The 23,524-nt window shown below is 40.5% G+C and overlaps 1 protein-coding gene across 5 annotated transcripts; it reads left to right on the forward strand.

Annotated features, from left to right (window-relative positions):
* The first annotated feature begins 617 nt into the window (after positions 1-617).
* On the forward strand, positions 618-23,500 carry OGT (O-linked N-acetylglucosamine (GlcNAc) transferase). 5 transcript variants are annotated; one of them, XM_005527444.3, is made up of 22 exons: positions 669-853; positions 4,477-4,657; positions 5,540-5,783; positions 7,298-7,366; positions 10,382-10,498; positions 11,842-11,921; positions 13,110-13,305; positions 13,566-13,706; positions 13,882-13,982; positions 14,172-14,325; positions 14,430-14,531; positions 14,766-14,945; positions 15,687-15,845; positions 16,451-16,540; positions 17,284-17,409; positions 17,834-18,004; positions 18,124-18,240; positions 18,320-18,487; positions 20,417-20,569; positions 21,312-21,564; positions 21,761-21,884; positions 22,442-23,500. In XM_005527444.3, the coding sequence occupies exons 1-22, from the start codon at positions 817-819 to the stop codon at positions 22,614-22,616; spliced, it is 3,138 nt and encodes a 1,045-aa protein (XP_005527501.1). In that variant the 5' UTR covers positions 669-816; the 3' UTR covers positions 22,617-23,500. The 5 variants fall into 5 exon arrangements, with proteins under 5 accessions (XP_014111923.1, XP_005527501.1, XP_005527502.1 ...); XM_005527445.3 differs by having other exon boundaries at positions 671-853; positions 4,507-4,657; XM_014256448.2 differs by lacking the exons at positions 21,312-21,564; positions 21,761-21,884; positions 22,442-23,500 and adding an exon at positions 20,144-20,265 and having other exon boundaries at positions 618-853; positions 20,417-20,557.
* The last annotated feature ends 24 nt before the right edge of the window (positions 23,501-23,524 follow it).

Consider the following 23,524-nt stretch of genomic DNA (forward strand, 5'->3'; position numbering starts at 1 on the left):
CTAATTATTACCAATACTTCAGAAACAGCTGTCCTACTTTTTCTCTAAGTTGCAATTACTTCCAGAAACCAGACTTTGGTAATTTGAGCCTTCAGGAAGGCTCAAGATTCACCGGAGACTGATACTTTTCAGTGTCCCGGGGAAGCCCGTGCAGACCCCAGGGTTCCGTATGGAGCCCCGGCGTGTGGCTGACGGAGCTCATGGAAACACAGCGGGAATGGGGGTACGGACGCCTTTGCTGCTGTTTCTCTGTGCACCGGTGTGGCCGGTGCCCGGTGAATCAGTGCAGGTACACGGTGAGCTCCGCTGCCCCGCTGTTTGAGCTCCGTTGTCCCTGTGAGCTCTGATGTCCCGGTGAGCCCCGCTGTTTGAGCCCCGCTGTTTGAGCTCCGTTGTCCCGATGAGCTCTGATGTCCCGTTGAGCCCCGCTATTTGAGCTCCGCTGTTTGAGCCCCGCTGTTTGAGCTCCGCTGTCCCGGTGAGCGCCGGTTCCGCGGGGCCACGTGCGGGGGTACGGGGAAGCGCCGGCGCATGCGCAGTTCCGCCACCTTTGGCGCAGCGCTGTGCGGAAGGATAACCTTGGGACAGTAGCGCGCCGATTCCAGCAGGTCCCTCCGCCCGCCGCGTGGAAGTGCTGCCCGGCGCCGCCCGGACTCTTTTCCGCGGAGATAGTTCCGGCCGCGGCCATTCGGTACCGCCGCCGCCGCCATTTCGGGAGCGCCGCCTCAGCGCGCCGCGACCGCGGGCAGCTCGGCCCGGCCCGGCCCGAGCGCACCTTCTGCCGTTGCCGCCACAGCCTCCCCGGCCCCTGCCCCGATGGCGACCTCCGTGGGGAACGTGGCGGACAGCACAGGTACCATGCGCTGCGGCGCCCCCGGGGGCGGGCTGGCCGGGGACAGCGGGGACCGGGCCGTGCCCTCGCCCCCGGGGCCGCTCCCCGCTGGCCGGGCCCGCGCCTGGCGGAAGTTTCCAGACGCGGCAGGCGGGGGTGTCCCCCCCGCCTTTGTGGGGTCTGTGCGCCCCGGGCCCCAGCGCGGTCCTGGGTGCGCTCCGGTGGGCGCTGCCCGTGGGCAGACCCCGGGCCGCTGCCGGGGAGGCGCGGGGAGGTGTGAGTGCGGCGAGCTCCTGCTATATTTATCAGACTATCAGGTGACTGCGTTAGAGGACGAAGTAGGGTAAAAGCCTGACCCAGAACGTGTGTTGGTTTGCCCAGAATCGTTCGCTGCACTTAGGCAGGACTTTTTTTTTTCAGCAGCGTGGTCGAATGGAAGGTGTCCCTGCCCATGGCGGTGGAATTGGAAGGAAATGATCTTTAAAGGTCCCTTCCAGCCCAAACCCTTCTGTGATTCTGTGGCAGAGCCGAGCATTAAAGCGCTTTTCTGAACCGTAAGGTAGCGTGTTGTATCAAGGAAAGATCCTGCCCTAAATTTAGTTCGCAGATCCGGAACTTGAGGAATGGAGACGAGGAGAAATCAGGAGAAATCAAGAGAAAGAAATGCTTACTGAAAGGATGAAGGAAAAACACAGCTTTATCCCCCAGATTTTGGGGGTTTCTGTAACCAGAGGGGCAGGAAGAGCTGAAATGATACCTGGGAAAAGTAGAAGGAAAAGGAGGATTTTTGGAGAAAGAGACGGGATAGCCGTGCGGAGATAGGGATCTAAAGAGAAACATTAGTGATACAGAAAAGTGCTGCAGTACGGTATTTCGTACGTTCTCAGCAAGAACTGTGTGTGTGGTCAGCGAGGCTGCAGCATCCTCTTGTAGCCTGGATCCCTGGGGCTAAAAAGAGCCACGTGCACGCTGGGAGAGAGTTCTGTGCTATCCAGCACCTCCCAGCTGGAGGTAACCACTGCTGCTGTCTGGAACTAGATTGTGTCTGAACACAAGGCTGAGCATGAGTGTATTGCAAGTCTTTAGGATGGTATTTTTGGGGGGGGAAATAGCCTTGGGCGCGTTTCTGATTGTTCTGTGCAGCTTTTTGTTTTGCTTGTATTGTCTAGAAGCCTCAGGGAAGGTCATTGTCACCGTACTGTACTAGACTTTTCCAAGGTCATAGTCGAAGCATGCAGCACATAGCGTAGGTACAGGAATTAATTTATGCAAGACTTGATAAGGGATTTTCCTGGCTGTGACTCCTTATTGCAATTACTTTCTTTACAAATGGATTCGGTGAGCATCCATTCATGGGCTGTCTTACGGATATTTTGCACTGCGTAGCTTCCAGCCAACTTTGTATTAAGTTTCACTCATTCTGGACTTTGTGATGTGGCTGTCCATTTCCTGCTTTTCAGTGAACTTCACAGTCGTTCATAAAATAAATGCTTGGAAGTAGATGACTGGCAATTTTACACTGAGTTTGACTTGTCTCTGGAGACAAAGGGCAGGTTGTTTTGTAAACAGAGACACCTGGTAAATGAAAGAAAATGTCAGCGTTTCTTCTTTTGTTGCTTTTGTTAGTAGTTCTCATTCCCAGGTGTTAAATCTGTACCGCCTGCTCTCTTGCCCTGGAAGTTCAACTTCAGTTTGACTTCTTGCTTTAAGTAGGCAAAACATAGTGTTTTAGATCATGATCGAAAGCTTCTTTCCCTGCAGTCGTAAGTCTTGAAGTGTAAACCTTTGGGGTTGTTTTATTTTGGGGTGCCTTTTTTTTTTTTTTCACTTTGAAATTTACTAGAACAATCGAAATGTATTTGAAGAGGAAGTTGAGTTCATGAGACATGCTTTTCCTCTATCTGGTTTCTCTGTCGGTGCCATCAGCGGAACTTGAAAATATGCTGACTGCCAGAAGGGCAAAATTTGTTAAAGTCACGGGGGCCAAGTGAGGAACAGTCTGCTGGTGCTCCAGTATTACTGTCAGCGACATTTATAAGTGGTGAGGTTTCCAGCCACAGTTCAACAGTCTCATGTTGAATAAAGCTTGTACCGCTTTGTCTTTGCCAGTAGGTTTAATCAGATCCTGAAGTCCACTTTGCCCTTAGTCAGGGTTTGAAAAACAGGAATCTGATCTGGATTAAGATACTTGGTTACTAATTTGTAAATTATCTGAAAATGAGTGGCAGTGGTAGTTCCAATTCACTGTGAAACAATTTATAGCATTGAAAGAGACAATATATTATCTGGAAAAACTACTGTACTTTTATCAGAGGACTTGCAGCCTTATATTAAATAGAATATATGATATTATATATTAAAACCTACTGGTGCTAAAACCCTAAATTTGAAAGTAATTTAAATAAATTGTATCAATCCCAATTTCATAAAATAAACACTAGGTAATAAATCTGTACCAAATAACTCTATTATTTTGGCCATTTTTAAAGTTCTCACAAAACCATGAGGGTCTCTGGGCTTTTGTACTGCCTCACTACAAAAATGTAGGCTCAGCTGTTGAGGTGTGCTTTCTTGTATTAGGAAAGGTTTATCTGTTTCATTTAGCTTCCAGATTTTAAAACTATAGGATGAGGTGGGAAGTGTTTAATGAATGGAATTAAGGGGCTGCAGAGTACAGGAGGAAAAATGAGAGATACTTGTGGTAATCAAACCTTTTAGTAGTAAGAGTTGTTGGTATAGAGGCAGAATTTGAAGGCCAGCACTTCTTCCTAGGATGAATGGTTGTGAGTTTTTTCCAAGCTGCACTTGCTCTGTAAGAAATTTTACTTACTTTTCTCACTTCTGGTTGTTTTATCTAAAACAGGTGGCGTTTCATTTAAGTATTTCATTCTTCACAGTTGGGTATTAAATACTAAAACTATTTTGTCACACCTGTTGCAGCTAAGCCTTCAGGAGCAGTAACTCCTTCCCTGTACCCTGTCTGTTTAATGGTTCCTCCTGTAGGCCAATTGCATAATCATTGAAGTGTGTGTTTGTCTCTCATCAGATATTGTTGTTTCAGGACCCATTCCTTTCTGTGAAGGGGTTTTGACTCCTCAGAGAAAATGTAGGAGTACACACAATTCAAGGAATGTTACCCATTGAGCTTTTTTTGCCCTTTTTTTTTTTAAGGGCTTTCACTACTTGCACAAACTTTCTTTTGTTCAAGTTCTTTATTAAAGTCTTTGTCTCCTGTCCTTCATTTCCCTAGTAAATTCTTAGAACCTTTTTTATTGTAGTAAAGCACAGGATTTTCAGTCATGGGGAAGAGTGAGGAGAGTCATTGATCTGTTAGCAGCACTTCCACTGTTTGGAACTAAAATATATCATGACAGGAGTCTCAGAATAATGGAAAATGATTGACTTACAAATATTTGTAGTCATGACAGTCTGCATTTTTGCTATTATTACCTGATGGAGTCAAGGATGGTACAGATAAGATCTTAAGAGTCCCAACTGTCACGTGCTGTAGTGTTTCATATCATTTCAAACATTTTTATCCATTAGTTGTGTACATTTTTTTTTCATTGTTTTGTTTTGTTTTTGTTTTGTTCCCATCATCTAACTTTTGTTTTCCCCCTTTAAATGTTTTGGTGATTCTCCAGAACCAACGAAACGTATGCTTTCCTTCCAAGGGTTAGCGGAGTTGGCTCATCGTGAGTATCAGGCAGGAGACTTTGAAGCAGCAGAGAGACACTGCATGCAGCTCTGGAGACAGGAGCCTGATAACACTGGTGTGCTTTTGTTACTGTCGTCCATTCACTTCCAGTGTCGCCGACTGGACAGGTAGGCTTCTTCCCTCTGGAATTTGGCTGGGGTAAGAGAAATACAATTTGGACTCATCAGCTTTACAACAAGCAGTAGGCCTTGCCATTACTGTCGTGTTATTTTAATATTGTATGTATTAAAATTGGAATATCAGTCACATTGGTGTGTACTGGCAGGATTTGCATGTATAATGTTCATTCCACCTACAGTCTAAGGGTTTCTGGTTTTGGGGTTTTTTCTTTAAGTTGTAAGACTGTTTCCTGCACAGCAACGTGTTTAGTTAAAGGAGTTTTCTGATCTGATAGTTGTTTCTATGTTCTTTCTGCTTGCCTGTTCCTAATCTTTCTTTCTGTGCCTCCAGCATTTTGAACTTCACTTGTTCTAGCTGTAAATTCATGTTTGCTGGTGAAGGAAGTAAGAATTTTGACTTAGATTTTGAAGTTGTAGTAGTTCAGATATGGGGAAATAAGTGAGGATACAGGAGAATTTTACATGTAAGTCATGTCCTGCTTCTTGAAAAGATTATCAAGTGGAACTTTGGTTAAAGCATACAGATGCTGTAAGAGGGATTCCTGTAGTGTTTTTTCTAAGTGTATTGAGCTCAGGTTTGGTGAAACAACTTGAACCCTTTTGACTGTAAAGGAGAGCTGTCTTTGTTCAGTACAACCTAAAATGGGAACCAGGGGCATCAGAATTTAAAGTGGGAGCATAAAGATACAGGACAGCTCTGTAAGTCCAGATTTGTTTGCTGTATGTTTGGTTTACCTAAGCATTAATGTTCACTAGAGTAACTAGATAAACAGAAAAACAGTGAATGTCAAGGGTTGGTTTGTTTGGGGGTTTTTTTTGTTTGTTTTTGGGTTATGATGTCTTATTTGCTAACTTGTCTGTTTTCTCCAGGTCTGCTCACTTCAGCACTTTGGCAATCAAACAGAATCCACTGTTGGCCGAAGCCTATTCAAATCTAGGCAATGTGTACAAGGAGCGTGGACAGCTGCAGGAAGCAATAGAACATTACAGGCATGCACTGCGCCTCAAACCAGATTTCATTGATGGATATATTAATTTGGCTGCTGCACTCGTAGCTGCAGGTGATATGGAAGGAGCAGTACAGGCATATGTGTCTGCCCTTCAGTACAATCCTGTAAGTAATGCTTTATTTTATAAAAGTCCATTCTTTATTACTGCCTTAGGACACAAAAGTAGCAGCTTTCAAAGAATGAACAATAGATAACCCTTCCAACCTGTAGGCCATAAATTTAATAAAGCGGTTAATACTATTTTTAAGGATCTTTGGAGAGGCTTTTGTCACAAAAAGTTGTATATTGCAGTAAGGGCTACTGGTTGTTTGCTTTTCTGTATATGTAACATGCTTACCTCTTAAGATAAAGAAAAAGGTTAGGTTTTTCTTTTTTGAAGGCAGAAGCTTCAGGGAATGGCCCCATATTTAGCTTTGGGTGCTTTGAGGTAGTAGTACAGTGAGAGAATCGATGCTTATACTTGGATGTGAGATCTTGGAAAATCACCAGGTATTACTTTATCATGAAGTCAGAAATTTCATGGTGATGAGCGTTGCCTTGGTAAGTTTTCTGCTGTAGACTGAGTTAGATTTCCATTGTGGGCTGGTTTACAGGAGCTTAGGTTTTCTAGGCTGAAACTGACCGTCTATATAAGTGACTCCTATAAGATTGATCTGGTGTTTGAATTTTTGGCTGTAACTGTTTCAAATTGACATTTTTAGTAAACAGACTGCTGTCCCTTTTTTATTTTGCATCATACTCATTAAATTTGTATAGTATTGCTCAGCGCGATAAAGGTATTTGCTTGATCTTTAGTCTGACATTTTGATAAAAAGTACTTCAAGTGCAGCATTGGTCCCATGTGCATAAATCCATTTTCTGTAGGAAAAGTAAAAGCAAACCAAGTCCATCAAGAGTCCAGAACCGTATTTCTCTGTGTTCTTAAGCCAGTGTGAACTTGTCTAACTTACTATGCCAAGTGGTGTGACTAGTGGATGCACTGGTTAGAATAATGTGAGATGCTGGGTTTTTGCAGAGGTTGGGTTTTGTTTAGGTTGGTAAATCCTTTCATTAGTGTTGACAAAATGTCTACATTCTCTGTGGTCTTTACTGCTGGATAATGCTGTTGCAGACTGTGCTTTCATGTCAAATGAAAGAACAAGAACATGTGGTAAAGCTGCTGGAAATGGATGGATGGATTAGTGGGCAAAACAGGGAGAAAAACTTCTTTAGGGATACAGGCAGAAAAATCACTTTATTAAAAAGCAATAATGGCAGTGGTGTTTCTTAAGAGTACAGGTTTGGAGTTGTGGTTTGAAAAAAGAAAAATTCTTATATGTGGCAAAAGGACTTAAGCTACTGGGGGGCATTTGTTTTCAGTTTTTTATTTCTACATAATAGGAATTGTATGAAATACTACTTCTTTTTCATTCTTTACAGTTGTACTTTCACAGGACGAAATTTTCTCTGATTATCTGTTTGTAATCTTGGGTCAAGAAAAATAATTTACATTTGTGATGTATCTATTACGAATCTAAACTAAACTTTAGAGGACTGGGTTTGTTCTTTGCAAATTCTCTCTGAAGACCTGTGGGGAATCTGAAGTCCTGAAGTTGATGGTGTGATTTTGATTTTTCAGGACTTGTACTGTGTTCGTAGTGACCTGGGGAACCTGCTCAAAGCCCTGGGTCGCTTGGAAGAAGCCAAGGTAGGTGTTGGGTAGAATACATGTAAACGTCAGTGTTTTGAAAACTTGAACTTTGCACCAAGTCTTCAAATCTGCGTTGATCTACAGACAGTCCAAGAAACTTCTGAAAACTGAAGGCACTGAAACACCCCAGAGTAGTTGCAGGGCAAGATATGGCATGTCCATGTTAAAAAGTTGGTTTAAGTCAAGAAATGGAAAGTTACCAAGCCTTGCTGCTGAACTAGACTATCTGATACCATTCTGAAGTATTGGGCAGGGGCTCCATCATGCTTTCATCTGGAAATAAATAACAATCCTTCAGATCTGAGGCTTGCCTGCTGGTGCCAAGCAGAGAGCCTGTGGTTAGCTCGAGATCCCTGTACGATGCAGGTGCTATTGAAAAGGCTGCTCTTCTAAAGTCCTTTGTGGCTTGTAAGTGGAGAAGAAACTTATCCAAATGTTACCTTGTAATATTGGCTTTTAAAGATTTTTATTCTTTTAACTTTTCCCTTCCCTTGATAGTGGAAGAAAGGCTAGTAAATAATAGCTGCAGTATGCGACACACACCACCCCCCCACCCCCATTCCCCAATATCTTTTCTTCATGTCTTCCCTCTCCCCTCCCCCAAAATAAAGAAATCGGAAGGACAAAGCTGGTTTGTTTGGTAAATGAACTGATCAAAAGAAAACTTGCTGTAGTGGAAAGGTGGCTTCTAGCAGTCGTGCGTTTCCTAAACTGAGAATTCGAACACCAAGATGAGTTTAAAATTCTTGGCACGTTAAAATTTGGATTGCAGAAAGAAATTGTCTTGTTACAAGCCACCTTACGCGTCCGCGCTGCAGGGGTGAGGAGTGTGGAGAAATCGGATCCACTCTGGGCTCCACGGCTGTCGCTCCAAGCCCCACGCGCATGCTCAGAAGTGGAGTGTATGAACAGCGTAGCTGTCTGTTTGGCTGCAGCACCACTTAGGGAGGGTGGGAATCTTTGTGGGGTAACGGGGACTGCAGGTTCAAAATTCGATATTGCTTTGTTACTCAAAACAACTTGGATGCGTGTACCACCTTAGGGCAGCCTGATTGATTTGGTCGGATCCAGGTTGAAAACATTCTGTAGCAGCGTTCAGAGTTGAACAGTCTTTGAGACACTTGGTTCTCAGCCCACCAAGCGGACAGCTAACACGAATTGCACTTCACTGCAGCTTTAGTGTGACTGGTATAGGCCAAGACACTGCGCCTGCCTTAGGTTGCTGACTTCTTTGTTTCAGAGCTCTGGAGACACCTAGTTTGAAAGTGTTATTCCGTTTTGTGAGAACTTAATAAACGAGGAAAAACATCTTGAGTAAATTGCAATGTGTTTCTTTGGTTATCAGTCCATTTGAAAGATCAAGCCAGCAGATTCCTTACAGTTTGAACTAAAATTTAATTTCTTTGTAGATGTTTCAGAGCCTTTCTTCCAAAAAAAAAAAAGTCCCTGCTGTATGCAATTGCCCGATTAACCCTCTCCCTTCTGCATGTCTCCCTTGTTACAGACAGATTATCCTCATTCCCATGTGTTAAGACATATCCAAAAAAATGCAATTGCTTTGTTGAACTCTTACTAATGATCTTGTTTTATTTTCTCTCTTGTTTTTGGTTTTTCACCACTGATATTGTATTTAGAAGGTTTCAGGTGGGTGAAACCTCCTATTCCATGCGTAAGGTGCCTCGCTGAAGGGAGCTCGAGGCCTGGATCTAGGGCAGACACACACCTCCTCCTCCTCTTCCAGCAAGGAACGCACCGAAAAGTCACATGATGAGAAATATGGTAACGGGTTTGTAACTGCCACAGCAAAACCATTTGCCTCCATGCCTGAATCTTCTGTCTTGTGGCTTCAGAAACAGCTTAAAATACTTAATTACAAGCAAGTAATGTAAGAATATTTTATACTATTAGCCACAAACTCTTTCAAAGAAATAAAGTAAAAGTAAATTAAAATATTTTTTAAAGAAATAATTGGAGATAGTTAATAGTAAAAGCTTCTAACTCTTCCGGTTGTTCATTTTTTTCCTTTTTTCTTCTTTGTTTGGATTGCAGCGTTCTGCTCTTCTGATGATGCGCTGTGATCCTGCAGTAGCGCAAAGGCTGCGCAGCGGTAACGCGCATTGCGTGCGATTAAAGCCCCCGTGAACGGTTGACTCGATGATTAATCTCTGATCGGGCGACTGCCCGAGCTCCAGGCTGCAGCCTTTTGGATAAAATTGGGTTGTAACGCATTTACAGAGTCCAGACATCAAATTTAACATACAAGTTTTGTGTGGGCCTGTCTGGTAGATTAATGATTCTGGTTGGCTGTTCACTGCACCTTGGGGCAATCACTAGAGCCAAGCAGTTCGCAGCGATAGCGTGGCGCCGTGCTGGGTAGGATGCGCAGCGATTTCTTGCGCTTGCATTACAGGGACCTAAACCTTCATGCAATCCTGTCATTTGAGGTTTTGAAGCTGCAGGAGAGGTTGGGTTGTATTAGAAGAAACCAGGAAACAAGATACGGATGGGGTGTGTCATCTCATTTGACTAGCACACTTAAAACTGAGGAATGGCTTTATTTTTTCAGTAGGTTTTTTTTCCTCTCTCTTTTTTTTTTTTTTTTTTTTAGAGTAATTATCTGATTTAGAATATTTGAAAATTTTGTTTCAGAATGAAGCTGTTTTTACACAGTACTTTTTTGATTTTTTTTTTACACACTAACGGGCGGCAGATGTTTCTGGTGCACTACTTGAATTGTTCCTGAGATGATTTCTGTGGTGGTCTGGTGTCGGAAGGAATGTTAATCTGTTACCAGCATAACTGAAAAATGGTGGGCTTGCACCTGGGTTTTGGTTTGCGCTGGCGCAGGATCAACAACAGTTTGCAGCGCATTAGTTTTGGCGCAAGCTAGCCTATACTGCAGGGTCACTTTTGGCTGGTTAGAGAAGGCATACTAACAATTACTTTTTCTCATTTTTTTCTTTTTACAAATATTCCCCTTCCCTTGTATCTCTCTTCTTTAACTATTCCAAGGCCTGTTACTTAAAAGCAATTGAGACTCAACCAAACTTTGCAGTGGCTTGGAGTAATCTTGGCTGTGTTTTCAATGCCCAAGGAGAAATTTGGCTTGCCATTCATCACTTTGAAAAGGTAACTACCTAAGGGAGTCAGCTTCACTGCCAGATTTGAATGTACATGCAGTTGTGTGCTTGCAAGTGGTAAATACTTTGATAGTGGAGAACTTTGTATGATCCTGTTCGTTAACATCTCATGTTAATTATTTTTTTAAACTTGCTGGTGTTTCAAACTGCCTATATTCTATTAGAGAGAGACACTTAGAGCTCCCCTAGGACTTCACACATGTCAAATATGAGAAAATTGATTAAACTGTTCTTCAGCCCTTTCCTAGACTAATTTTTTTAAAAATCTGATTTGATGATAATGTTTTTTTGCATCTTTTGTGTGTAAGAGAAAGGATCAACTTGGTGCTTAAAATCATTTTGCATTGTGATTTTTGTTTCAGGTATTACTGTCCTTTGAGTAACTGAAAATAATAGTTTTAAGTGAGACATTAATTCCTCTTCTCCAGGGCTATTTTTAATTGCTGTTCAGACTTCTCTAGATTACTGTCATTAAGTAGTTGTCTGATACTTTCCAATTAGTGTCTAATTGGCATTGTAATTAATTTTGTCCTCATCTCTTAAGGTTTATAGAGTGTCGTAAAGCTGAATTTAGGATGTGGCAACAGTTTCTTCCTGAAATTCATGGCTTTAAATCTACAGAAAAAAGTCTAGCTTCTCAAGATTTTTTTTGTTTTTGTTTTTTTGGATCTATGTCTAGTTCATGATGGATGAAGTATTTAATTTGGAATTAATAGTTCCTATGAGACTGTAAGAGTGGGGCTTGTCAAATACTCTTGTACCTTTGTGCTGCAGCTTCTGTAACTTCATCAGTTTAAGTGTTTTTTTTTGCATTTTATTATTTTTGAAGGGAGCAAAGATGTTTCAGTTAAATGGCTACTGAATTTTCCCTGATGTATTTGCTGTTTCTTTGTTGTTGTGAACAACATGTTTTCCCTCACTGGTAAAGCTTTAAAATTCTGTCTTACTTTACAGTAGATAAAGGATACATATAAGGGTTTTTAGGGTTTCTTCTCTAAAAACAAGCTAAAGACAACATAGCATCAGTAGACAGAAGTGTTAATTATGATCAGCCTAATGTGAAATAAATGCTTAACACTTTATTCTGCAGTAGTTGCAACTCAATAGGTAAGAAAACAAATAAATTTGAAGGTAGTACATCGTTCCTACAGATAAATAACTTTGCTCTGTGATTGGTTTGTTATGTTTTCCTTCCTTACTGGGTTATTGATAAAGTCTTACAAGCTTACAGATTGTCTTTATAATTTTTTTAAAAAACAGCAAGCAAGTCAGTTTCATAGAAAATGTGCTTGTGTTTAATGCTCAAAACTTTCACTTTAAAAATATTTTCAGGCTGTAACACTTGACCCAAATTTTTTGGATGCTTATATCAATCTGGGAAATGTTCTGAAGGAGGCAAGGATATTTGACAGGTAAGCAAATCAATACTGTTGCTCTCTGTGGCTTGTGTGATGTATCAAGATACAGATTAGGTTCCTTCTGTGAAGCATCTATGGACAGGGGTAGCAAAGACTTCAGCTGTGAGCTTAGCAAGCAAATGGCTTTGAAGTACAGACAGACCAGGCTACTGGTCTGTTTAAATAAAAATAAAAAATTCCAGTGAAATGCATTCTTTCATGTTGCTTTCTTGTACTTAATGCATTGTCAAAAATTAGAGTTTCTGATGAAAATAGATTTGAAATTAAGGCTGAAGAGGGTGAAAATAAGATGGACAAGAAAGACCTGAATGCTTGAATTCTCTGTTTTCATTATGTGGTTCAGAATATAATTTGCACGTGTGTCTCTTCTAAAATTTCCATTCTATCTGAGAAAACTGGAATGGTGGAATTCAGCTAAACATCTGATTGAATATTCTGTATTTGTGACATATCTGCCTCATGTTATTGCCTTGGGTTGCAGTAGTATTGCTGTGTTGTTGGACTAACCTGTTCTGAGACCTCTAATCTGATACATGAATCTTTTGTTCCTGGGAAAAGATCCAGGCTGTGTTGTTTATATGCATTGTACCATATTGCATCTGTTGATGGGTTTTTAATTTCTGATAGCTGTGGCTTGTGGCCCCAAATTTAATAAAAGCTTTCAGGAACAAGTTAATTATCTGCACTGCACACAGTCAAAATGATTCAGTGATACTGATTTAACCATTAATTAGTGGACCAAACAGAGGCATGTTTTTCCATCATTTCAGATTTTACATCGCCTTTTAAACATTTACTTATGTATATTGTTTGGTTTTTCTAGAAATGGGATTTGAGTACATCAGCCATTTATATAGTGCTTTAGGAATGTATAATTAAAGATTTCACTTTTAAGCAAAGTGATTATTTAAGTCTTACGTAAATAATGGTAGGTTGGTGGAGAGAATAAAGATGAAATGTGATACTGTTTATCTTGTTAAAGTTGAATAATGAACTAGCAAAAAACAGTGAGTAAAAAAAGGTGTTTTTTCTAGTAAGGAAAAGCATTAAAGTATCTGAGAGCTTTGCTTGTTTTCTGGAAGACTTAGTGTTGTTCACTATACAGTGTACCAAGGTAAGTAATTCCTGCTCTCTGGATGATTGTTTCCCTTCTCTTTTTTTTCCCCCTTTATTTTGTTACAGAGCTGTGGCAGCTTATCTGCGAGCCTTGAGTTTGAGTCCAAATCACGCAGTTGTGCACGGCAACCTTGCCTGTGTGTACTATGAGCAGGGCCTGATAGACCTGGCCATAGACACCTACAGGAGGGCCATTGAGCTCCAGCCCCACTTCCCTGATGCCTACTGCAATTTGGCCAATGCCTTGAAGGAGAAAGGCAGTGTAAGGAGCATTTCTTTCTTAAAATTACAGTGAATGGTTTTTTTAATAGACACCAGCTGTTATCTGTTATTTAAGTTGTTGGGCAATTTGTTAAAATGGATGTTAACCTCACTTAAAAGAAAGAATAATTCAGGAAATCTCCATCTTGAACCTTTAAAAGTGATTATATGATAACTTCTACCTTTAAAAGTGATTGTATGATGACTTCTCATAAACAGTGCTTTTACAGTAAATGTTACTATATTAACATTTTTTTGAAGGTGGTAGAAGCAGAGGAATGCTACAACACAGCCCTTCGACTTTGTCCCACTCATGCAGATTCTCTCAACAATTTGGCAAACATCAAGCGGGAGCAGGGCAATATTGAGGAAGCTGTTCGTCTTTATCGGAAGGCTCTTGAGGTACAGTTGTGAGGGAGAGGTGGGTGATTCAAACTGGGAATGTGTTAATAGGACATGAGATTTTTTCCTCTCTCAAAAAAAAAAAGAAAAGAAAAATACAGTAATAAATGCACAGATATTTTTGCTATGGTCTTCTTGAGATATTTGAGACAGAGTCAACTTCTTTTTCTTCCAGGTGTTTCCAGAGTTTGCTGCAGCGCATTCAAACTTAGCAAGCGTTCTGCAACAGCAGGGAAAGTTACAGGAAGCTCTGATGCATTACAAAGAGGCTATTAGGTAAATGGATACTCCTGCAAAAGTCCCAGCCTTTCCTAACAGGAAAGTGCCTAGATTTGTACAGAAGGTGACTTAGTCGTGTGTTATCATTTCCATAGTTGCTCTTCAAATGGAAAAGTCTGGGTATGAGCATGTTTTCTCCTTGGAGAAGGAGCTTTTCTTCATGACATACTCTCTTTTCTTTTTCAGAATCAGCCCCACATTTGCAGATGCTTATTCTAATATGGGAAACACTTTGAAGGAGATGCAGGATGTTCAAGGAGCTCTGCAGTGCTACACCCGTGCCATTCAGATAAACCCAGCTTTTGCTGATGCCCACAGCAACCTGGCCTCGATTCACAAGGTAGCACATGGGAATGATTCACTCTTAGAAGAGTGTGGTGGGGCACTGTGAGTAGTTACCCTGAGGATATTTTTACCTGCTGACTCATTTCTGTGTCTTCACAGGATTCAGGGAATATACCAGAAGCCATTGCCTCTTACCGTACTGCTCTGAAACTGAAACCTGATTTCCCAGATGCCTATTGCAACTTGGCCCACTGTTTGCAGGTGAGGAAGATGAGACTTTTAGATTCATAGGATTCCTCTGCAGGAGATTACATTGAAATAAGTAAAGAGTTAGACTTAAGTCTTAAATCAGGAGCTAAGATGATAAAGTCATCAACAGTAATTACAGAAGTTCTAACTTCCATTTTTGGAAAAAACATTAATATCAACCTGTGAAATAACTCATACAGGCCAAAGGAAGCTGTTGTCCTAATCTTTGTTTTTCCTTTTTTATAGATTGTCTGTGACTGGACAGACTATGATGAAAGAATGAAGAAGCTGGTTAGCATTGTAGCTGATCAGCTGGAGAAAAACAGACTGCCTTCTGTACACCCCCATCATAGCATGCTGTATCCCCTTTCTCACAGTTTTAGAAAGGCAATTGCTGAGAGACATGGAAACCTCTGTTTGGACAAGGTAGGAAGTTCTGTACAGGCCAGTTGTTGATTGTTAATTGAAGTTCTTTAGGGCTTTGCCTGTTCCTACTCAAAATCTAATATTCAGATTTGTCAGTATTAGCCTTTGTAAGCTTTCTGAGTCATTGACATGTGAGGAGACGGGATGTAATGTTCATAGCTGTTAGTGCTTGTGAGTTTTGAGACAAACTACTTGTGCAGGTTGCCATTTATAGTTGAAAATGTGCTGTCAGCTGGTGGGAGGGTCTGGTTAACTAATGGAAGATAGCACTGTCAAAGTGACTTGTCTGAGTAGCCTGATAATGCTGTCAGAGATAGTAGTTACAAGCTGCTGCTTGGGCAAGATGGAGAGCAAAGAGCAGAACAAATGCTTTGGTGCCTTACATCAATCCTGTTTTGGTCACAAATGCCTCGTGGTTTGAGAACCTCCTGAGGATTGTGGTGTGGTATCAGTGTATTTAATAATCATGAGTGGACTACTGAAACTGTTAGAAAAGCAGAAATGCAGTAGCAATGTCTGTATTTGTCTGAGAGCCGAGACATCACATCTTGTGACACAGTGTGTGGGCACCGCACTTGGCTCCAGTGGAATATGTAGAACGCAGGTTTGGAACAACAGATGTCCGTGACTGCTTGCTTGAATGTGGGATAAGGTTAATTCTGAAAACTCTTAGGGGGGTTTTGTCCCTTTGTTTAGATTTTAGTTCCCGAGTTTGTAAACACTTGTGTGTTTTCTTGGCAGATTAATGTTCTTCACAAGCCACCATATGAGCATCCCAAGGATTTGAAAGCCAGTGAAGGTCGACTTCGTATTGGCTATGTGAGCTCTGATTTTGGAAACCACCCAACCTCACACCTCATGCAGTCAATTCCAGGCATGCATAACCCAGACAAATTTGAGGTAAAAATAAAAATGGCATGCTTAAAGCTTTAAATATGCCTATAAGTGGCACTTCTTTTTTTCTTTGTGCAAGCAATTAAATGAGGAAAGAGCAAATTTTTTTTTCTTGGGTTTGTTTTTTATGAAGCGTTCTTCAGCCCGAGTCGTCCTCCTTTACCGATATGAAATGATGTTTTCAGATAGACTTGTGGTTTCCTACTTGGGAGAACTAGTCGCTGTTAAAAGCTTCCCTGAGGCTTAGCTCTATGCAACCTGATTCATCGTTATGATTCTCACTAATTACAAAGTCAGAGGTGACTTGAAGGCATTCTTAGAGATTCAGTTCTTACGCAGATCTGTCTGTTACTTTGCCTTGCACTGATGAGAATAGTGGATATATGTTTGTGCAGGATTCAGTGCCATACTCTGGCACCAGAACTAGGCTTGGTTCAAATGTGTCAAAAAATGGCCCTGTGCCTCTTATTTTACTTCTTTCTCAACTGGTAAATGCATGTAAATAAAAATGGTTTGTGTGAAACTAGATGTAATTTAAAATTGCAATATAGCACAGTTATTTTGTGGACAAGATGTCACAGATACTCAATTTTTGGTGCCTCATATTCTAGGTATTCTGTTATGCCCTGAGTCCTGATGATGGGACAAACTTCCGTGTAAAAGTGATGGCTGAAGCAAATCATTTCATTGACTTATCTCAGGTGAGTGTTTTTTATGCATTGACCTTTTAGCAAACCTCAGTTTTTCTAAATGAAGAAAGAGATGAATCTGTAGTTTGAGATTCTTAGTTGCAATTATTTCTTGAGTTAGGCTGATGTTAGTCTTGACAGTTTTGAAATGTGTAGATATATTGGTGTTATGCCCTACGTGGGATGTGGTGGTTATCTTGTGACCTGTGATTATTAAAAAATAATATTACCAATATTTAATAACTCACATTAGATCTCAAGTCACATTTAAATGTTGTGGAGAAGTCAGGATGTCTCAACTGCAAATACATTTAAGCTTGCCCTATGTTCAGTGTGAAAACTGACCAGGATTTCAGTATACACAGAAGTCAAGGCAAAACCCTCTGGAGTAGTTAACTGGCTTATTCTTGATCTTCACTTTGATCTTCTGTAGTACCTTAGTTGTGAATGTGCCAGTTGCACTAAATGTGAGTTTTAATTACTAATTAGCCTTAGAGGAGTGAGTGTGGGGGAGGGTGTTCTGGTTTGTATAACCTCAGTTTCTAACCTTCAGCTTTTGTTTTACTGCTACTCAGCTTTACTGCTGCGTTGAGGATTTATGTATCTGTAAAACCGGGAATAACAAGATTTAAGTCTCAAATTAAATTTTGCTCTTGGTATCTATCCATTGTTACACTGGTGACTAACCACATTTATTACTGGAAGACTGAAAACAAAAAGAACATCTATTTATGTATTTATTTCTTTGTTCTTAGATACCATGTAATGGAAAAGCAGCAGACCGCATCCATCAGGATGGCATTCACATTCTCATTAATATGAATGGCTACACCAAAGGAGCCCGAAATGAATTGTTTGCCCTGAGACCAGCACCTATTCAGGTAACAAAGTTAGAGGGCTTTTAGTAAGCCAGAATCAATGTCAGAGTTTTTTAGGGGGATTTTTTGACTAAGCACTTTCTAAAATGCCTATGGAAAGAGAATGAGAGGAGCCTTAATGAGAGTCATTCTAGACTACAGGAATTGTCTCAGGTGAGAGATGCTGTAATCACTGATGGTTGGTGTTCTGGCTTCAAGCTGTGCATCATGGGGGAAACTTGCTTGAGAGATCAATTTTAGAATACCTTTGAGCTCTTCACTGTCTTAGTATTGAAAGTTTGGAGTTAGGGGTTGATCTTCAGTTGGTAAAGCAGAAGAAGGAACTTGAACCTGTATGTCGCAAATGTAACTTAAAATTAATTGATTTTTAACTGCCTTTATTTTTGCAATGCACATGGAAATGAAGCCTTGCTTGCTTGTCTTTTAGGCAATGTGGCTAGGGTATCCTGGAACCAGTGGGGCATTGTTCATGGATTATATCATCACAGATAAAGAAACCTCACCGGTTGAGGTGGCTGAGCAGTATTCAGAGAAATTAGCTTACATGCCAAACACTTTCTTTATCGGAGACCACGCCAACATGTTCCCCCATCTGAAGGTAAGTTGGAAGATGGGGCAGGAAAAGTAGGTGTTTTCTATAGGTGTCTTTATGAAATGGCACTTAGTATAGTATTGGTAAGGGATCTTGTAACTTCTTGACATCATTTTTTTTGACAGAAAAAAGCAGTCATTGATTTCAAGTCCAATGGTCATATTTATGATAACAGGATTGTTTTGAATGGCATTGACTTGAAGGCATTCCTTGACAGCCTTCCTGATGTCAAGATTGTTAAGGTGAGAGCTACTCTTGTCTGTGTACAGTCCTAGCAACTGAAGGTAGTACTCCCTCTGATCCCTGTGTGATTTATTGCAGATGAAGTGTCCTGACAGTTGTGACAATGCCGATGGCAATGCCGCCCTCAGCATGCCAGTGATCCCTATGAACACCATTGCAGAGGCTGTGATTGAGATGATAAATCGTGGGCAAATTCAGATTACTATCAACGGCTTCAACATCAGTAATGGATTAGCAACTACTCAGGTGAGGCACTTCAGGACACCATTCCCTTGATGTTTATGTTATATATTTATGTTTTAACATAACAACAAAGAAAAACGTCAAAGCAAATGTGTTTTCTGTTATATTGATTCGTTTAGTTGTCATACTGAAGGAAGCTCATTATAAGCCACAGATGTACAGGAAGATGATATTTCCCCCAAAGATAGAGGAATTGTATCTAGAGGTATCTAAAGTCTAAAGAAATTCATTCTTGTTGCATAAAGAAGACGTTTGCTTGTTCTGAATTTGAAGGCAAGATACTCTTACTGCCTCAAATCTACCTAGATTTGTGACCTGTTACTCAGTGTCAGTTGTGTTTTTTGGTTAGAGTAATAGAATAGAGACAAAGTTATTCCACTGTATTTCAACATTTATTCATCTCCTTCCATCTTTCAGAATTGTGCACTATATGACCACCTCTCAGGGCTTAACAGTTCATGGGATTTTAGTGACAATTACTGGTGGTGTTTAACTCTTCTTCCACTGCAAGACACTTTTTCCCTTTTAGAAATGCCATATTCTGACATTGAATGATTCATTATCTTGTGAATTTTATTCAGTTTACAGTCCCTTGGGAACCTCTTTTACATCATTTTGATACCTTTTATTACCACTGCTCTGTTCATAATCTCATACCTGGGTTTATTTTCAACTTCTTTTTTTCACAACTGACACTTTTCTTTGAGTTGGTAATAGTTTGATCAGTAAGGCTATTAGCAATTTTTTCTGAAGTTATCATAGAGAATTCTTGTCTTAACACTCTACCACTGAGATGAAACACTCTAAGCTCTGTCTGTGCACTTCTAAAATAGGATTTCTGTCTTTCAGTGGCACTAATAGAGCATTTCTTAGTGCTGAGTTCAGCTACTTTTGGGCGTAGGTCAACAAGAACTGAGTATTGTGTTTTTGGAGGTCTCAGTGACCTGAATAAATAGCATATTTACCAACTTCTGCTGAGCTGCTGTGCATCTTCTAACAGTCAGTGAGTCATTGTCATTCAAATCAAATGTGTCATCAGTGGCTGGCTGCAATGCCACTGTCTAAATTTTAAATACATATGTATGTAAAAATACATGTATATAAGGAAGAAGGCTCTAAGTAGCTGTGTTGCTCTCTCTATGTAGTTTTGATCCCATCATTGCATGCCATTATTAAAAAAATTAAAAATCCTGCTTCCATTTTACTAATCCTCAAGGCTCTTGCATGGTAACTTGATTATTCCAGCTTCATCCTCTGCTGCTTTTTATTAGCATATTCCTATTCTTTGTGAAGGCTGTAAGATCCATTATTTTAAAAAGTTTGTCATTAATTCTTCCAGTTTTCAGCATTTTCATTATTTTCCTTGTCAGCTGGTTCCTTACAGTCTTAGCAGTTGCATACAAGTCTGCATCTATTGATTATCTGTTCTGTGCTTACTGTGTTCTATCTTAAAAGAGAAAAACACACAAAAAACCCACCCAAAAATAAACCACAAAAATCCAAACAAACCAAACCCCACCTTTGCTTTCTAAATACCTTTTTATTCTGTCTTTCAGTTTTAATTTCATTTTTGGTCTCAAGGAAATTACATGACCTTAAGGAGGATAGGATTCCATATGTAATGCCTCTTTATATGATTCTTCTTTCCAATTATTCCAGTTACTTGGAATTTCGGGGAGATATAGGAAGGGCATGAAAATGCCCAGTGTTTTTTGCCTTGGTGGTTGCAACATTGTGGCATCCACAAGCGTGTACACATACCAGTTAAATTCTTGCGGTGGGTAAGTAGACAATTTTGTTTTGTATCATAAAACCAAAGATATGCTTACAGTAATTTTTTATGCTAACAATGTGTTTCAGGACAATTCCACAGGGCATAGTCTTGTTTCCTGCAATTTCAGTGTTTCAATAGCTCTTTTTTTTTCCTTTTAGATAAACAACAAAGCAGCAACTGGTGAAGAAGTTCCACGGACTATAATTGTAACTACCCGTTCTCAGTACGGCTTACCAGAGGATGCTGTTGTGTACTGTAACTTCAATCAGCTCTATAAGATTGATCCTTCCACCTTGCAGATGTGGGCTAATGTGAGTATCTGTATCCAGTAGGAAATCTAAGGTCAGACTTCTGGCAAAGCTGTTCAGGTTAGCAGAAACTTCATGCAGGTTGAATTTTAACTTCTCTGTGGAAAACATTGACCTTGAGCCATTTGAATCCTTACAGTGCTCATGTTGTAATGTTAATTGCTTAGTGTTAGTAGAATATAGAATGTTTTAAATGTATTTCAAATTATATCGGATGTATCTAGCCAGTGAAAAATTATGTTTGGAACAGCTTAAATATGCTGGTTCCCCATTGTGAAATAATTTTGGATTTCCTTAGTGTCTGGAATTGAGTTATAGCTGGCCTTGGCAGTTGGTACATTGATAAATCTGAGTGAAGAGCATCTGTATCAGGTTCCAGCTTACAGTGTATTGCTGGGAACTACTTGGGGGTAATTTTTTTTATATTCCATAATACAGACCTATAAATAAATGAGATCATGAAGTTCAAGACTTAATCTCTTAAGGCTCTGTAAACTGTTGCTCAGAGTTGCTGTCTCTTTCAGTGGGATCAGAAATGCAATCCCAGTGATCTCATTCATAATGATGATCTGTTCAGTTTCTGCTCTATACCTTAAAGTACTGAATGATGATGCCTTCCACTTCATTTTAGTATTACTTAGTATTATTTAGTATTACTAGTATTCATTTTAGTGGCAATTTTTTGTTCAGAAAAGTAAACGTTCCTCTCCAAACTTTATGTATTTACTTCTTATTTTTGTTACAGATCCTAAAAAGAGTTCCTAACAGTGTGCTGTGGCTGCTGCGTTTCCCAGCTGTAGGAGAGCCCAATATCCAGCAGTACGCACAAAACTTGGGCCTTGCCCAAAACCGAATCATCTTTTCACCTGTTGCCCCCAAGGAAGAGCACGTGAGGAGAGGGCAGTTGGCTGATGTTTGTCTGGACACTCCCCTTTGCAATGGGCACACAACTGGCATGGATGTGCTCTGGGCTGGGACTCCAATGGTCACTATGCCAGGTAATGCAGTGGGGAACTTATATTGAATACATGGGTTGGAATATTAAGAATTTTTTAGTAACAGCAGACACATCAAACTTTGCCTTTTGCAGAGGCAGAAGGAAAGTTAACTCCTAGTGTGTGATAAGTTACTTGATAAACTCATTCCTGGTTGTTTTTGTTGGTTTTGATTTGCCTTTTGCTTTCTTTTCTTCAGGCGAGACTCTTGCCTCACGAGTTGCTGCCTCTCAGCTCACTTGCCTGGGTTGTCTTGAGCTCATTGCAAAAAGCAGACAGGAGTATGAGGATATTGCTGTGAAACTGGGAACTGACCTGGAATAGTAAGCAAATTTGAACTTTGTAATGTGGGAATATCAAGAATGTAGAGTACTGTATTTGGACACGGTGCTGAGACATCAGTACTTTTAATCTTGCAGATATTTTATATGTAAAATAGCTGGGAAATCTTCTAGAGGTGTCTCGTGTTGCAGTTAATTCAGCTTCTGCTTTTATGATAACTTAAGAGCAGCTCCCAGCTGAGTAACAATTCTGAAGAAATTGCTTATGTGCAAAAGTGCAATGCAGTTCACATTTTGTTCTTTTTAAATTGCATATCAAGCAGTTTGTCACTTCAGATTAAAATCATGCTGTAAAGTGTTACTGCACTACAGATAATGCAGCAAGTTAATGTTGCAGCTCTTCTGATTTCAAGTGGTCTTGCTGGTCTGTATCAGAAATGGGGGGAGATAGAACAGGAATTTGGTGGAGGTGGGGGAGCAGGTGATTTTGAAACAGTTGTACAGGCAGTTCTGGGTTAGCTGAAAATAGCAGGTTTCAAAGGTAAACAGTATTATGTAGTGTTTGGAACATCCTCATGACTGCTTCAACTCTTTTGTAGCCTGAAAAAAATCCGTGGCAAAGTCTGGAAGCAGAGAATATCCAGCCCTTTGTTCAACACGAAGCAGTACACGATGGACCTGGAGCGGCTGTACCTCCAGATGTGGGATCACTACGCTGCGGGCAACAAACCGGACCACATGATCAAACCAGTGGAGGCCAGCGAGTCTGCATGAAGAGAGACTGGGTGTGCCCACCAGGAACTCTCCAGGAACTGAGCCTCTCCAACAGATGTGCAGAGATGATGAGCTAAAAACTGTGCATTTCTACTTAATCTGCCTGGTACTCTGTGGCTGAAGTAATACATGATGGTGATTAAAGCACAGCCAGACTTATTTCTTGCATGATAGGGAAAGACTCAAAAGAGCCTGGGATCCTTTTATTCCATGAGGAATTTGAATGGGATTGAGCCGTGTACATGTGACCCTCTGTGTATGAGTGACAAAGTGGTTGCTTGGGGAAGTTTGAACTGCCCAACCAATTTATGATATCATGGATTGATTTAATCTTCCTACGAACCTCTCTCCTTTTATGTGGATTGGGAATTGGAGCGTTTTAACATTTGATTTTGGGTACTGCTGTTGGTATATGTGTGGTTCTCCCATGACAAGATTTCCAGCTAGCGAGTTGCTCCCTGTGTTAATTTCTAAACTGCGTGGACTGAAAGGGCGTATGTGCTGGTGTAGTCTTTTTTTATAGGTTTTATAAACCACTTGAGCCTATATCAGCCTTTTAATGTTTGACCTCTGTTTTGGAGCTCTCTGTAATGTGTTGGTTAAGATAAGGACTTTTGTTTTTTTGTTTTGTTTTGTTTTTTAAGCTTCTCCAATAACTCAGCTAATTGGCTTCATGATGGCAGCTCCTATTCTGTTAAAAAACCAAATTTGATTTGAAATTAATCCTCCCCACGAGTGTTTGAGGTAAACACAAACTGGTGCCAAATACAGATCTTTCAGGAATGAATTGTTAATTATGTATAGGGGTGCAGTCCTAGGTACTGTAGCAAAGACTTTAAAAAAAAAAAAAAATAAATAAAGCTTTGGTTTGCCAGTTTGACTGATTTGACCGGTGTTTCACGTTTTGT

Source organism: Pseudopodoces humilis, chromosome 15, assembly GCF_049639895.1.
Source record: "Pseudopodoces humilis isolate 2021_Gansu_Grassland_sample_001 chromosome 15, ASM4963989v1, whole genome shotgun sequence".
Lineage (NCBI taxonomy): Eukaryota > Metazoa > Chordata > Aves > Passeriformes > Paridae > Pseudopodoces > Pseudopodoces humilis.

Bases quoted from the DNA above. Each gene is read 5' to 3' on its own strand.
- OGT (XM_005527444.3), top strand. From the start codon at position 817: ATGGCGACCTCCGTGGGGAACGTGGCGGACAGCACAG. The intron at 20,570-21,311 runs GTGAGTATCTGT...TTTTTGTTACAG, and splicing joins CCTTGCAGATGTGGGCTAAT to ATCCTAAAAAGAGTTCCTAA. The intron at 21,565-21,760 runs GTAATGCAGTGG...TCTTTTCTTCAG, and splicing joins TCCAATGGTCACTATGCCAG to GCGAGACTCTTGCCTCACGA.